The sequence below is a fragment of the Cataglyphis hispanica genome, chromosome 9 (genome assembly GCF_021464435.1).
Source record: "Cataglyphis hispanica isolate Lineage 1 chromosome 9, ULB_Chis1_1.0, whole genome shotgun sequence".
Classification (NCBI taxonomy): domain Eukaryota; kingdom Metazoa; phylum Arthropoda; class Insecta; order Hymenoptera; family Formicidae; genus Cataglyphis; species Cataglyphis hispanica.
The window spans coordinates 45621-63349 of record NC_065962.1 but is presented as its reverse complement, the minus strand read 5'-3'; the positions used below and the strand labels follow the sequence as shown (position 1 = coordinate 63349).

Here is a 17729-nt window from a genome sequence, read left to right as displayed (position 1 = left end):
ATCAAACCATTCATTTCTTGGTCGGGGTTTGGGTTCTAATACTTCTTCTCCTGTTTATAATTGTGATTCTTTGATTATCTTCCAACTTCCCTCCATCGTATCTGTTGTTGCGCTGCCCGCATTGCACGTCTCCCCATTGCATCTATCGAGAGTCTCTTTGATCTTATTCTGGTAATCTATCGATGTTTCCAATATTTTAAGTTTCTCCAGGTATAGCCTTTTCGCCTTCTGCCCGCTGCTCCTCCCCCTGCTCATGATGCGGTCTCTATACCTCATACAGATTAAGAAATGATCTGAGTCACAGTCGGCCTCCCTGTAGGTTCTTACATTCAGGACACTGGATGCGTTTCTCTTGCTGATTAGAACGTGATCTATTTGATTGTGCGTTTTGCCATCCGGTGATCTCCAAGTCCATTTGTGTATGTCTCGTCTTGGGAAGCAGGTCGAGCTGACCACTGTATCTCCGGATATGGCAAAGTTTATTAATTGTGAAGTTGCCTGCCGTTACACTCCTTGTGTCAGACTCTGATATCTAGCCACTCGCTTATATTCATATTCCCTACCTATTTTTGCATTAAAGTCACCCAAAACTACTTTGACGTCATTGGTTGGTATTCTTTCCAGGACCTGTTCCAGTCTTTGACTTTAAAAAGTCTCTTTTACTGCTTCGTCCCTTTCTTCCGTCTCTGCATGCGCGGTTAATTATTGTCATATTAAAGAAGCGAGTTTTTATCCTTAGCGTGCATATTCTCTCATTTATTGGCTTGAAATCTAGGATGCTTTCCTTAATCTTGTTGCTAACTATGAACGCCGTCCCTAATTCATGCTTGCTCTTACTATCACTACATAATAGTGTGTGCGTTCTTGTTCCGGATATCCTTGAATCTGTCCATCTTGTCTCTTGTACCGCCAAAATATTGAGATCATATTTTGCGATTATTTGGGTCAATTCTTTCATTGCTCCTGTTCTAAAAAGACTTCTCGTATTTCATGTACCAATAGCCAAATCCTTATTCTGTTTCCAATACCATTGTGTTCATCTTAGTTCCGAGGCTTCAGTCGAGGCTTCTTGATTTAAGGCGCGGGTCCATTAGAGATCCGTAACCGTAACTGTAAACGTAAAAAGTTGAAAGACTGAAAACTCATTAAAGAGTCTACAATATCGATTAGGTCGCCATAAGAGTGTGTCCGTAAAAGTTGGTTTGTTTAAACTTTTAGGATTACGAAAAGAGGTTAGAGTCAGAATTACATCCAGAACGGGTATGAGGTTATATGTTTATAACTAAATATAAAAATTTATAATATATAACAATGGACTTGACGAACCAACGTTTAATTGAATTAGTCGAGAAATGTTCCTATTTGTATAATAAAAGTAATCCTGATTATAAAGATAAAATCACAAAATTCATGGTGTAGCATTGCAGAAGAGTTGAATGCAACAGGTATGTATATGCTATCAGTTTTATTTATTTATTTAGTTCTATAATAATACAGCTTATATGTATATAGTATACTATAATTAAATAGTATATATTATTATGCAGCTGCTGACTGCGAACACCGATGGGATCAATTGCGAGAAGGTTTCACTCGTGAGAGACGGTTTTTAAAAGTAGGACTTCTGGCTCAGGATCCTCAAGACAGTCAACTCCAAGTGAACTGTATAAAGCTTTGCAGCTTTGTTTCTTAGAACCTCATATTCAAAGTAGAAGGGATATAATTTATTACCCATTTAAGTATCTTCACGAAATTTATTATATTATGTATTTATATTTATCTTATACACTGCAAATTGTTGAAAATTGACTCATCCGTATAGTTAAAATGCCTAATAGAAACATATATAGGTGTGAATAAAAGCTTTTATCTGCACCTGTGCATTTCTTAATTAAAGATAGTCGACTATGCTTTCAAAACATGATGTACAAAACATTATACATATCACATACGATAAATACGTACATAAAGAAAAAGTATTTTCCAATTATTCCAGAACACGTGAGAATGTTTTAAAAAGAAGCTTATCACCAGCTGAAGAATCTGCTATGTGGGATACGCTAGATGACGATCCAGATGTGATCGAATATGTGAAAAGTATAGACAGTAATAAAAGCAAACGTGGAATGGAAGTGAAAAATGAGCTCAAAGAATCAGAAGGCAAATTATTGAAAGTAAAAATGGAACCGTCGGATGAAAATAATGCCAATGTACTGAATGTCAAGACTTCAGTTCTCAGTAAAACACGTACAGACATTGTAAATAACAAAACGATGAAAACCGTAAAAACCGCTGTAAATGTCGAGGATGATACTTTACAAATTGTTTCTGAAGCATTACAGAGTGTGAAAGGATTATGTGAATCTGCTGACAAGTGCGATGATATTGCCTATAACTTTTGCATAACTACGTACAGTCAATTGAAGAATATGTCGAAGAAAAAGCAAAAAATCGCTCGTACCAGGATTAGTACCATTATGTTAGAACTGGAATCTGACTCGGACTAAACAATATTTTATTTTTTAATTTTGTGATTCTATCTAAAAAAGTTAGTTTTGTTTTCTATGCTATTGTAATATGTTTTATAAAAAATAAGTAACTGTGTTAAATTTCAAACATACATATATTATATTGCTTAATAGCTTTGTAATTAGAATGGTATTTTTTTAGAAAAGTATTAATAAATGTGATTTTATCCAAAGAAGTAAGTTTTAATTTTATAGTTATTGAAGGATTATTACATATGTGTAAACGAGTCGGAACACTTTCAAAATTGTCATTAAGGTTGTTAATGGTTTCAAAACTTTGAAACTATCCCTATTATAAATTTTGTGCAATGTATAAGTTTCTATTTTATAAATTAATGATATGTAAATGAACGCAGCATGAAAATGTTACAAGTGTAGTAGTTTATAATCGAGACTTGTAATGTAGTTGTTATCTAAAGTTTTTTAATAAAGATACAAAGTATAATACATGATAAGATTATTATTTAAAAAATAATTTAAAACAAAAGAATAGCAAACATTCAAAATAATGTTGATAGTCAATGTTCTAAATAGTCAACATCTTCACGAGTTCTACGATTAAAATGATCCTTTCGTGATGTATGCTTTTTGCCACGAAACTGCGCCTTCTGGAGAAATAAAGTACTCGGCAAGCATGTCACGTAAGGTAATATTCTTGCGTGTAGCATTATTAGCTCCCATTCTTCCCATGTTTTTAAAGGTGACATTCTCTTCGCATTGTCTCCACTGTTCAGATATGACATTTCCTTCGTTGTCCCAAATATCAGTATAATTTTGAGGGCAGTACATAGCATTTTCTGCTTTTGAAATTAATTCTGATTTCCGGAGAAAGTTATGAAGACACAATCTTGCACACACAATCCATTCTGTAGTATCAACATGTGCAATAATAATTGATCGGAAGATTCGCCAACGACTGGCCAGAATTCCAAAAGAGTTTTCAATAACACGACGTGCTCAAAAAAGACGATAATTGAAAGTTTTTTGTGTTTTGTTTGACTTACTTCTAGGATATGGTCGCTATAATATAGCTCTTTAAAGGAAACGCTTCATCTGCAACTATATAATATGGAAACTTTATGTCAATTCTCGGTAAACAGCTGTTGTCTGGTATTTCCACTTCGTTGTTATAAGCTATTCCAAAAGCCGTTTCTTTAAAAACTCCTCCGTCATTTTGTGAACCAAAAGCACCAACATCAACAAGAGTAAAAATGTACTTAGCGTCACAAACTGCCATTAATACGATACTGAATGTTTTTTTATAATTGAAAAAACTGGTTCCAGTATTGTAAGGAGCTTGTATAACGATGTGCTTCCCATCAATCGCTCCGAAACAATTCGGCATGTTCCACAACTTTTGGAAATCTCGTGAATACCTTTTGAAATCATTCATAGTAGGTCTTGGCAAATACATAGGCGATAATTTATAATCCCATATAATCTTGCAAATGTCACGGATAACCTTGCTCACAATTGATTTTAACACGTAAAAGTTCCATGCAATAGTTTGCATATTGCAACCATGAACTACGAAATAAAATATTTGTATTATGACAATTCAAAAAACAATAAATTATTGAAAGTATTACAAAATATACTTACTACAAAGTAATACATAATCGATGTTCCGGTGACAGAGGCTCTCAAATACTTTTTTTTGTTAGAGGTTCTTGCACTAATTCTAATAATCTTTCGAATTGTAAAATAGTCATTCTAGTAAACTTGAAAAACTGCTCGTCGTCATTTTCTCGTTTTTAATAAACTGGAAGAGAATATGAAAATGACCTTTTCGCTTCCGCTGTAATAACATTGGTCGAACCCAATATTTTCGTTTTGGAAATTTTTTCTTTTTTTTCCGCAATAATTTCAGAATTATTGTAGTCAAATTACCAGCCACAAGAGTTGTTTTAACACGCTGAATATCCATTAATAAACAGCGAAATTACAGCACTTTGTAAAAGTATAAATAGCATAGAGGTTAGAATCAATTCAAACACAAATTCACGTTACGGGATTACGGTTTGTTACGTTATGTTACGTTACAAGTATAGACTGCCATTGTAGACGATAGGAGACGATTTCTTTACGGTTACAGTCTTTACGGCTAAGCTTACGGATACAGTCTTTACGGTTACGGTTACGGATCTGCATTGGACTCGCGCCTTTAGACTTTTTTACGGGGTGAGGTTGTCGGCATCACGCCCATCCCTCCTCTTTTCTCCGGGCTTGGGACCGGCTCCAAGCAACCCTTGTCTGGCCACCCGAAGGCAAAATTCTAGAGAATTTATAATATTTCTATAATTGCAAGATTGATTTTATGATAAATATTATTTCAAATTACAACTTTTTACAAACTAAACTTTCTACTGAACTTTCTATGTACTTGGCTAGTTAACTATTGATTTCATATTTAGTTTTGATTTTTATTTTTTGAGTGAAAATTATTTTCCAAGAAAAAATTTTTTTAAAAAGTATTTTTTAAAGAAAAAATTAAAAGTTTTGTAGTTTTTTGCGTACAAGTTAGAATTTTTTTGTGTACTTGGCATATTTTTTTACCTTTGTAATGTTTTTTTAAAGATAATATTAAAAAGAGGAGAGAAGATTATGTCAGTATGTGCATATATGTGTAGTTGTGAATGCTGGTAAGCATGAAATTATAAGTAATAGAGAATGGATACGGATGTGTGAAATAAATGCAAGAATAGATTTCTTCGAATTAATGACAATAATTAATGACTCCGAATCGATTAATAAACATATATCACATACTTTTTGACATATTAGATTATCAACAACACTTGTTATAATAACAATATTAACTATAATATAATAATATAACAACAATTTTTTTTTTTTGTTGAATTAAAAGAAGAAAGCCGTCAATATCATCTAGCCTATGTGAATCATACAAATCACTTAGATACAAATCACTTTAGAAACAATACATAATAAAAGTTAACATAGATTTGACAAGAAATATAAATAGTGAACAAAAGAAAAAGGAGACACGAATATAAAAAATAATAGCATTGGTAACATAGATTAAATATAACAGTAGTAATCTCGCAAAATAGACACTAGAAATAAAAAAAAATGTGTAATTAAAAACTCGCTTATAATTGAAATAACATTGAATTAATAACAAAAATATATAAAAATATATAAATATAAAGATAAATCGGGCCGAAATAAAATAAAGCATATTATAATAAACTAAAAAAATTAAATTAAAGACACAGAGGCAATAAAAAGCTAGTTAAAAAAAAAAAATAAAGATTATAACTAGAATACATATTGAATAAGAAAATTTAGAAATAACAATGAAATAAAAATTAAAAATAAGGATAAGAATTAAAAACTAAAGAATACTGTAGTAAGATCTTACAAATATACGATCATACAAATTAAAAGAATTTATATAATAAACATAAAATTTGAGTACTTAAACCTAACTAAAATCTGTATAAATTATATAATATAGTCAGGTAAGAAAGAAAAAATATTTAGACACTATATAGTAAAGCAATAATATATATAAATAAAATAAAAAACTACTAAAGATGAGGAAGAAAGCCCATAGAGACAAACAAAGTGAAAATCTATAAAATGAAAAATCATAACCATATTCTAATTAAAATGGTATCAATAAACTCAGCTAGTGCATAAATTGTTTTCCATTACATGTTACAGGAATTGATCGATATAGAATGGATCAATGTGGTAAAATTTTAAGTTTAGAAAGTAAGGCATTTCTTTCACTAATTAAAAAAATATATCGCCAAAAAATATGATTAGGCAATTGGACAGGTTCCCAATCACATGAAGGAGAATCAATTGATTCGATGTCAAAATAAACTATTCTAGAGAAGTGTGATTAGATCTTAGTCTATTTATAAAAACTATACTTTTGCGTTTAAGAATTAATTTATGGAATCAGGGTTTATGATTCTTCTTAAAAAAACATTTAAGGGTACTAGAAAAAATAGTCAAAAATTGGGCAAAATTCGAATGACGATTGTGGACGAACAAATAAAAATACACAAATTTTTTTTGCAAATTTTTTATGCATTTTTAATAAACAAAACAAATGTTAGAATTTTCAAAAATATTAATAATTAAGGAAGATAATCATATCTGAAGACAACTGCGCGACTTGCGCACTGCTATTTTCTTGCCGCGATTCCGAGTTGGAATTTTTCGATGTTTTTGACATGTTCATAAAATTCCCTTCTACAAATTGAATCTAAATTTTGTAAAAAATTATCAAAATTAGAGCAATAGCAGCCAAAAAATCAAAAAATTCAAGTTATTTATTGTTAAAAAAGTATTAAAAAATTAATTTTTATATGCAGACATTGGTTCAGTTTATGTAATGCATCTTTTTTTTTTAATTAAAAAAAAATGAAGTCGATATCTTCAGCCGTTCTTGAATTATTCCAGCACTGATTTTCAAGATCCGCCACATATATGGAGTAAAGTAGAACTCAGAACACATCTTTGAGGTAAATCATTATGTAAATATCTAATTAAATCATTGTCACCGTATTTAACTGAACTTCTCTGAAATACTTGAGATTAAAAACAAATTTAATAAAGGATGGAGGTAATCTTAAATTGATTAATTTCTTCACTAAGATATAGAGTACATTATCGTACGCCTCTTTATTATCCAAAAAAGTGTATTGTATCTTTATTATTGTACCAATAATTATACGAAGAGAATAACAGAAGAGAATAACAAAAAATAATCATCTGAAATAATCAGAATTTGCTGTTTCAATTCTATGGAACTTATTACCCATAGCTCTTATTTTCTGTCACACAAATTTTGGATTTGAGAATTTGTTTAAGGAACTACAAAGTTTAAGGAACTAGAAAATATTGTTTTTCTTTTTTTTAGAAAAAAACTTTAGCTATAGCGTCCGCTTATTTGTACAAACGAAAATTCTCCATGGAAGAAAGATGTTTAAATTTGAGAAAAGCATCCTTTCTTAATCTGGATAATTTTTCACACTCACAAGGTGAGGATTTGAATTTAAATTGATATGTAGATGTCTGGGATAATCTAAATGGGATGTTAGAATAGCATTTTCATAATTACATAAAAGTACTATATTTAGATTGCGTGTCAATAGAATTGTCCAAAATTAATTCTTCATAATTTTGAATGCTCATCAATGGACAACGTTTAACGATTAACGATTAACTTCCTTCCAATCATTCTTTTTATTATAAATTATATATTCTTGTAGATGCATAAAAGTGTAAATGATTAAAAGAATGGGCAATTATTTCTATTCTTATGAGAAAGTGGTCGCTACCCCGTGGTTCATTAAGAACTTCCCAGTGAGAGGACGAAAAGAGTGAGCTATTTGTTATAGATAAATCAATTGCCGAACCGTGTGAATTGTGGTTGCAAAACGAGTGATAGAGTCATTGTTAAAAATATTGAAATTCTGATTTATGCAAACATTCAAGATTTTTTCTTCATGGGTGAGCAAGAATGAAAACACCTCCACACAATATTATGGGCATTAAGATCGCCTTTTAACAAAAATTTGTATTGAAAGAGAAAAAGATGCCATTCTTGATGATATAAAGATGTTTGAAAGAGTTTATTTATTGAAAAATTATAACAAAAGATTTAAAATAAATTGTGACTTTAATACCACAAATCTCTGACTTATCATTTGCATTATTGAAATTATTAATAATTTAATATTTGATGCCGTCTCTTACAAAAACCACCACTTCGTCTCCACGACGATTATTTTTATTGAATCTAATGACATTAAAGTTTCTTAAGAGCTACCTATTTTCTAATGGTTTCAGCCAAGTCTCAGAAAATATTATTAAAGTTTTTTGATTTCATTCTGTAGCTCAGGACGTATTTTCCAAAGGCTTTGGCAATGCCACTGTAAAATATTGATGTTCATAAATATCAAGCAAAATATGAATTAGAACAAACTGGATGAATTAGAACAAAATGAATTCCAACAAACATTTTAATAACAATTCAAGTTTTCAGATTTGGCCAACAATTCCAAAAGTTTTAAAATTCTTGATCAATCTGATGATGATAGCTCAGAATTAGAAGAAGGGGCATAATTAGAAGTTAACAATTCTTCTTTTGTTCTAGAAGCTGTAACAGATGAAAAATTATTCTGTAAAAGTGAGGGAGAAGAAATAAATACATTATTAGAGAGAGGTTTATACTGAGCAGGAAAATTAAATAAATTGCGTGTCGGAATTTTAAATTGCTTAGTTCTAGACTCCAGATTATCAGCTGATTATTCAATAATCGGGGAAATTCAATAATCCTGAATAATGATTCTTCCTTGCTTTATTGTAGTCAATATTATGTAAGACCATTAATTCCACGGTTTTTCTTTTACGATAATTGGGGCATTTCATGGCCAAAGAGCGATGATTGCAATTAATACAGGACAAAATGTTCGAGCATGGATTGGTTTCATTGCGTTTGTCCATATCACATGTGAGACATTTAGCAGAATTTGTGCAAAATTGTAAAATGACTCAATCAGTGAAAATTTGATACCCAGATTAGTTAAAGATCTTGTAACTTTAATATCTACAGGAGGCTTAGAGAAAAGATTATCACTATCTATCTTCTTCAACGAGACGATAGCCTTATAAGGATCAGGATCTGACTTAATGTATTTAAATATCTTAATGGAATCTGCTAAAAATAAAGAAGAAACAGATGATATATTTACAAATACTTTCCTTTTTGCTTTGAATTGTTGATTGATTAATAGTTTTCGTAATTTTCTTAACAGCGGAGTTGAATTTATTATTAATGGCAGATCGCTTTTTGATCACTTCCTCTCATAGTAATATTCCGTACCGAGATAACTTTTTTGAAGACTATAATCCATGTCCGGCGTCTATGAATCAAACTCTATATATTCCTTATTCGTTAAAACATTGTTGAGCCATGACCGTTCGTCTGCCATTAAGCGAAATCAATAGTTAGAAAATACAACACTCGCTCAGTATGTGAAATTACTGCCAATGATGGATGAAAAAATGAATATAATCAATTTTCAACAAGCTAATTAATAAATGAGGGCACAAAACCGAGCAATACAATGATTAAAATCGTGTTTATTCGTCCAAAAAAATGTTAAAAGAAAACTTTAAAAGAAAACAAATAAACATTTGCCAAAAAGCTCCCAAAACAAAAAAAAAGAAAAAAACAATAATTCGTTTTTTTTTTTATTTGAGTAAAAAATTTTTACATGTTAGCTTGGGGATTAGCCATCCAGCTTCTACATTAACAAAATTATTCACTTCGTATAATTTCAATACTATATTATACATGTTTACTTATAGTCCTTTAGTAGTTCGTTATCTAGCAGATAAAATTATTGCTACTGTTGTTTTTCCAGAAAACGGCGACATTAAATATCAAGTAGGTGAATACAATACAATATACTTATCTGATTATTTCCTATAATAACTTAAAATATAATCTTTGATATATCTCATGACTGATGACATACTATTATCACATTCAATTTAGAATATTTACTTAACATAAATGAATTGGTAAGTTGGCGTATGTAGAAAATATATTTGGAAATCTACATATTTGGAAATATACTCTATGTCAAGTAATACTGTTTACCCTGCTTCATTAGAATTGGCGCCCAGAAAAAAAAACAATTAATGCGAATTATTGACATCAGATGTCAACGGTCGCCGAGGCGTAATCGCGCGCAAAGTCGTGTCGTTCGCCCCTGTCGTGTCGCGATCGCCGAGGAATCTGGACGTGTCGTTATATTCGCTTGTGTCGTAAAATAATAAAGAAGTCTACTCGACGCTAATCACGTACGCTAATTCTACTCAACATTAATTCGAAATTCATTACTCTATACAAGAAACAAAAATGATATGAAAATAATTTGTACTACAAGGAACATCAGTAAAATAAAATTGCAATATTAATATATCTGATTTATTTTATATACGAGTGTCCCATTTTAAAAAACACACCTCAATAATTCTTCAACGGAGCAGTTTCAGCAAAAATGTTTTCGACAAAAGTTGTATGGTTTCGAGGCATAAGAAAGTGTCATTAATTTGACTTTGAATAGTTGCTTAAAGATCACGTGAAGTTCACCTTCAATTTTTTAAATGAAACCGCCTACTTTTTTGCATATCTTGTAGCTTATCTCGAGAGCTTTCCAAAACACTATGATAAAGTGTTTTTTTAAAGTACTTTCCGAGTTATAAGACTTCAAAGTTGCAATGTTTTTATATAAAATACAAAATATCTTGTATGTCGTCATATTATGCAGTCAAGTTGACCCTTAAAAATCATTCCAAAGTAAAATCAACTTTTCACATGTAGTTATGCATGTTTCAAAAAATTCGGATCATCCTACTTTTAGCGCTATTCATTCTTGACTCCACAACAAGTCTACTGTTTTGAAATTAAATAGATTTTCTTTTAGTGAAATGTGTCGATTCATATTCTGTATGTATTCTGTATAAATTGAAATAATTCCCCTTCTACTGATAATGAGTTCTAATTTGTTGAACCATGAGTGACGAGATTTAGTAAGATAGGTATTCATATAAAAGGTTTCTCTGTCAACTCCAGAATTTTTGCATCATTCCAAAAATTCATCCCATAACATTTCCTTCCATAGTAATTTAAAATCACCCGGGGAACTTTAAGTTGAGTGTCAATACCTAATCTGATAACTTCTTTAGTCTTCATATTCGTTAGTTCATTGCTTTTGATTTCTTCCTGGGATCCATATTAATATCATATCACCATTCCTGAGATTTTAATTGTCTTAATAAATCTTTAATAGTAATGATTAAGATAGAGCTTTTTCCTAAGATGATAGGCATCATCAAAAATTCGAGTACCACTTTTGAATCTAAAAAAATTGAGACTTGTTTTATTTCTTTCTTGGATACAAAATGCAATGTTCCTAATATTGCTGACGCTTCTACTGAAAAAAAAACAGTTTGTAAAATCCATTGTTGTGAAGACGAATCCTGTAAATCCTGTAAATCTAAATTCAATAGAGATTTTGAACCATCTGTAAAAATGTACAATATGTATTATTTATTTCTTTATTAAATCTGTCCAAAAAGCAAACGTTAGTTGAAGCAGGATCAGCTAAGTTTATTTCAGAAAGCGTACATTTTTTGGGATAAAAAGCAAAGAATCAAAATAATAAGAATAAGCTAAAATAATGAAGTGTTTTAAAATAATATGTGAATATTTTTGTATTTTTCTAATATTTTTCTAATATTTTCAATGAGTAGAATATTCATAAATCTATTTATAATGATAGGGTTAGATTAGATTATGTTAGGTATCTTCCAATTCTATTATTTCTTCAAGTTTTTGTATTAACGGATGATTTTTATTTGAAATAACTCTTGTAAGAAAAGTTTTACAAATATAGTGTCTACGTAAATTAAAAAAAAGTTCTTTTGCTTCTGCCAATATTATATTTGTAGGAGTTGAATGACTAAGTCCCAGAGCTAGTCTAGGAGCTTTATATTGTAATCTCATTAATTTCAGTGATGAACTATTAGATAAATTGTGAAAACTATTAGATAAATTGGAAAAAAAATTCTCCATTCTATTCTAAATCTGATTAACACCTATGTAGAATTTTCAAAAAATCATTATTTTTATTTTAAATACATTTTAAGATCTTAAAAATGAAATGCAAGTGGTTTTATAGCGATAAAAATTTTTTTCTCGAAGTTGTAGGCTACCATGCCAAGCGCCTCATAGTGCTCCTAGAGCGCGCGGTACTCAAAACATTAAAGCGGGGAACACACACTTTTGCATAAACGCATAGTCATGAGGAAATTGATTGGTTCATTTAGTTAGGCATATGTTTGTGGACCAATCAATTTCTTTATACTTATGGCTATCCGCTTATGCAAAAGTGTGTGCTCCCCGCTTAAACATAAAGAAATTGATTGGTCCACAAATATATGCATAAGGAAATTGATCAATCAATTTCCTTATGCTTATAGTTATGCGCTTATGTAAAGTGTGTGCTCCCCGCTTTAAGCGGGAAGCACACTTTGCATAAGTCCACAAATATATGCATAAGGAAATTGATTGGTTCATTTTTTAATGCATATATTTATGGATCAATCAATTTCTTTATGTTTATGGTTATGCGCTTATGCAAAAGTGTGTGCTCCCCGCTTTAGGATTTGTAGGGTACAAACATTTTTACCTGCAGATGACGATTCTAAACTTTCCAATAAACGTATAGGTATCGTGAGTACTATATTGCTTTCAGATGTATTAGTATAACTCTTACTACAGCTGTTGAGAAGACGCTAATCGGACGAAAAATATCAACATTCGAAACTTTAAACATTTTTCTCAAAATAGCATTTTTAAAGTTGGCTAGCAGTAGAACTCAAACAATTTTTAACCGATTTACTTCAAATTTTAACAATAACTAAAAAATTAAATTTTCTACAGAAATACGTAAGATTTTTTCGATTAGTTGAAAAATTTTTGAGCTAATTTTACTCGCTTTTTACAGCTGATTTTACTCGATTATTTTTTGTAAAAAATGATTTTTTTCCGCCATTATATCAAAATTTAATATTTTCAAAAACGGCTACGAATTTTTTTAGGTAATGGAGTAAAAAAATGAAAAAAATTGTTTTTTTGTACTAAATCAAAAATTATGGCATTTATGCTGCTAGCCGCAGACCTTGCCAAATCGACTCTTTCACGCTGATGCAGATCCAGTATTTTGTAAAATTTAATTATGAAAAAATTATTTTTTGTACTTTTTGCCTAATAAAGTCATCAAATTCATTTTTTAATAGCACGATTCAGTAAGTCAAAAAAATCTCCAAAATAGACCTCTTTTTCAGCTGGTTACATAGGTGTTACCCCTTAAAACTAAATATAGATTAATCTCTGGGATTTGCATTCCACCATATTTTAGACATTTAATTATCCTGAGAGAATTTTGACACATATTCCATACATTCTGAATATGTAGTGACAAATTTAATGTTGAGATAAATTTTATGCCTAAAAATTTTATAGTTGATATGTTAGGAATAAAATAGTCCTTGAACGTTATTCCAATATTTTTAGTTTTCCTTCAATCGTAAGAAAATATACAGAACTTTGTTTTAGACGATGAAAGTTTCAGACCAATATGATTCAGAAATTCATTAATTTTCTCCAGAGCTAATTTAAGATCATCCAACTCTTTTTGAACTGAATCGGATAGTAAAAAAAGTGCAACATCATCTGCGTATCGAAGTATTTCACAATTATTAATTTCTACCTTTTTTTAGATTTTTTAACATATATGGCATACAATAATGGACTTAGTACACTTCCCAAGGGAAGACCTTTAAAAGTCCAAAGAACTTTATCCACATTTCCATATCTACAATAGAGTTGACGAGAAGCAATTATATGATAGATGAATTTCAAAGATCTGAGAAGTATTCCTAGTTTCATAAGACTATTAATTAATATGTCTGGAAGCACATTATCATATGCTGCTTAAATATTTAAAAATAATGTTGAGATTGATTTTTGCGTCTTAAATGCTTTTATATTATTAGAACACAAGATAACAATATTATCTATATATGCTCTATTTCTACGAAAACCAAATTGAGAGTTAGGAACGATTTTATAAAATTTCACTCACCACTTTAGTCTGTTACAGTACAATAGTCTTTCTAATATTTTGCATGTACAAGATGCGAAGGAAATTGGTCTCAATTTATCTGCATCATTTTTAGAGATAAAGCAAACTAAGAATCTTTTCCATTCTGTAGGGTATTCGCATGAATAAATATTTCATTTAGGATTTGAAGTAAAATTTGTAGACCACTTTCTGGAAAAAAATGCATTATTTATAGTCGATTCCGTCTAAACCAGGTCTAGATATCACTCTTAAATTCTTAATTGTAACTTGTAGCTCCAATATATCAAATAGTTGATTTAAAAATGGGTCAAAATTATAATCTGAAAAGGATGGAGGAGCAGGTGCCTCCCATGCTGGCATAAATTGGATATAACAGATAGGACAGTGTTTTCTTTATATTGAGAAAATATAGGTTGTTGTTCCTCGTGTTTGACCATCTATTCTTAAAACGTTTTAGAGTTTTCCAAATTACAGAAGGATCCGTATTTTTCCTAATGCTCTCACAAAAATTTCTAAATGACTCTTTTTTAATTTTTCTTAATACATTTCTTGCCTTCACTTCTAGCTTTACATTTTTTTAAATTTATAATTTCGAAGTTTTCCCAAAAACAAAAATTTCTTTAATTTCTTCGCATTTTTCTATTATTAATTAATTTTTTGCACTCTTTATTCCACCATGAGCAAGAGGGATGATTTTGAGCTGGAGAAGATTGATGTGTTATTATTACGCTTGTTAGGAATCGATTCTAAGACAGAGTTTATCATGAAGCTTAAGAGAGAATTCAATCTACATAATTTACGTCCGAGAATATTTTCGAAACAAATTTACCTTCCAGAATGGCTGAGTTTATTAGTTCCTTGAAAATTAACCAGTTTTCTTTTTTTTTTTTTTTGAATGAAATCTCTGATTTCTTTTGTATGTTTAATATATTTTATAATTAAAAACCCAAGAAATAATTACGGGAAGGTGATCACTACCCCATAAATCTGAACCAAAACAAAATATATAATTTGTTGACTATAGTGGCGCGGATTCAATAAATAACTAAACTTCGTAACGTTTGATAAAGTTTAATGTTCGAACGATGCGTACAATAAGATGGTCAGAAAACGAATGAATAAATGTTATAAAGTTTTGTAAAACGGGGAGCACACACTTTTGCATAAGCGCATAACTATAAGCATAAGGAAATTGATTAATTCATTTCCTTATGCATATATTTATGGACCAATCAATTTCTTTATGTTTATGATTATGCGCTTATGCAAAAGTGTGTGCTCCTCGCTTAAACATAAAGAAATTGATTGGTCCACAAATATAAGCATAAGGAAATTGATTAATTCATTTCCTTATGCATATATTTGTGGACCAATCAATTTCTTTATGTTTATGATTATGCGCTTATGCAAAAGTGTGTGCTCCTCGCTTAAATGTTATTCATGTTGCTATGTATCAAATTAAATCAATAAATGAGATGAATAAAATTAGTTGGTGAATGAATGAAATAAAGTTGGTAGCGCTGAAGTTGATAGTATTGAAGTTGTCGCTGTACGCCACAGCACCCCTCACCCAGCGACGTTCTACGTTGCGAATTTAACTTTCTTCTTAGGGCCAGAATAAGTTTTAAGTTGTTTACCCGAAGAAGTCGAAGTAGATGAATCAGAAGGAGTAGAAGGTGTCGTAAACGCCAAAGTGTCGGTGTCTATTTCTTTTGGAAGGAAGGCTGGTTTAAGACGTTTGGTAGTGATATTTACAGTTTTACCTGAAATATCAATCGTGAAAAGATAATCATTAATTCTTTCAACAACACGAAAAGTACCAGAATAAGGAGGTTGAAGAGATTATCTAACAGTATCATCTCTAATCTAAACGTGAGTATAATCGTATAAATTTTTATGAAAGAAAGGAGTTTTCTTATGATGATGTGCAATTGGTCTCGATTTAATTTCCCTTATATGAATTCTATGTTGTTCAATAAAAATTTCAGGATCAGAAGAAAGATCTTCTTCAATGAAAAATTCTCCAGGAATTCTTAGTGTTGATCCATAAAGCATTTCCGCTGGAGATGCATTTAAATCTTCTTTGAAGCAAGTGCGAAGTCCAAGTAGAACGGTTGGTAAAATCTCAATCCAATTTTCCTTTGCGTGACACATGATGGCACTTCTTAAAGTTCGATGCCATCTTTCCAGAATGCCATTGGAAGCTGGATGATAAGCTGAAGTTCTTATTCGCTCGCAACCTATAAGGTTGGTGAGAGCTTTAAATAATGCAGCTTCAAACTGAGGTTCAAACCTTGATCGGTTGTAATTATTTGGGGGGCACCATATCTCGCAACTCAATATGCATAGAAAGCAGAGGAAACAGTTTCCGCAGAGATTTCTGTTAAAGGAATTGCCTCGGACCATCTGGAAAATCTGTCAATCATGATTAAACAATAACGAAAATTTTGACAAATAGGAAGAGGCTCAATCAAATGAAGATGAATATGTTGAAAACGTTGATCTGGAACAGCAATTTTCCGTGGAAGATTTTTAGTGTGTTTCTGAACTTTAGCACGTAGACAAGGTAAACAAGATCTTGATATTCTTTGATATCCTTCTTCATGGTTGACCAAATAAATTTCTGTTGTATTAATTTACAGGTAGAACGACCACTTGGGTGAGATAAATCATGAACAACATCAAATATTCTTCTACGAAGTTGTTGAGGTACATAAGGACGAATGTTGACAGTAGAACAGTTTATTATTCACAGAAAATGGGTGTAGTAGAATCAGAAAGTATAAGTTTCTGTAGCTTGAGAGATGGATTAGTAAGAAGTGTTTTTAATTCTTCATCTTCTTTTTATAACTCGGCTAATTCTTCTAGAGAAACTATCATTGGCATCGAAACGGATTCGATTCTTGAAAGGGAATCTGCAACTACATTTTGTTTGCCAGAAATATGCTCGAAATTTGAGTCGAAAATTGAGCAATAAAATCAAAATGTCGAATCTTTCTGGGAGATGCTTTATCTAATTTCTGTCGAAAAGCATAAATTAGAGGTTTATGATCTGTCCTTCAAGCATATATCTAAAATGTTTAATGTTTGTGGCTAGATAAATGCCAAGAAGTTTTCGATCGTAAGTACTGTAATTACGTTGAGTGTCACTTAACTTTTTTGAGAAAAATGCAATTGGTTTGTTAATCCCATCAATTATCTGTTCTAAAGATGCACCTACTGCAAAATCTGATGCGTCACAAGTAAGGATGAGAGATACATTCGGAGCAGGATGTGCTAAAGTGGAAACCCGTTTAAAAGTTCATTCTTACAATTTTTGAAGGCTTCATCCGCTTCAGGAGTCCAGATAATTAATCTTCTATCTCTTTTCCTACTATCCTTTAAATATTCTGTTAAAACCGCTTGATGTGATGCAGCGTTTTTTAAACATCGACGATAGAAATTAATAATTCCTATGAATCTTCGTAACTCATGTATAGTTTTTGGTTTTTTATAA

At 30.8% G+C, this 17729-nt stretch overlaps 1 protein-coding gene and 1 long non-coding RNA gene across 2 annotated transcripts; one reads left to right on the top strand and one right to left on the bottom strand.

Moving 5' to 3' along the window:
* Positions 1-3534: 3534 nt before the first annotated feature.
* On the bottom strand, positions 3535-4240 carry LOC126851937 (putative nuclease HARBI1). The gene is made up of 2 exons (XM_050596272.1): positions 4180-4240; positions 3535-4055 (listed from the first exon to the last, which is right to left on the bottom strand). The coding sequence occupies exons 1-2, from the start codon at positions 4238-4240 to the stop codon at positions 3535-3537; spliced, it is 582 nt and encodes a 193-aa protein (XP_050452229.1).
* Positions 4241-15563: 11323 nt separating this feature from the next.
* On the top strand, positions 15564-17579 carry LOC126852074 (uncharacterized). Its single transcript, XR_007687776.1, has 6 exons — positions 15564-16105; positions 16222-16346; positions 16424-16799; positions 16876-16942; positions 17102-17354; positions 17444-17579. It is a non-coding gene; the product is annotated as an uncharacterized LOC126852074 (long non-coding RNA).
* The last annotated feature ends 150 nt before the right edge of the window (positions 17580-17729 follow it).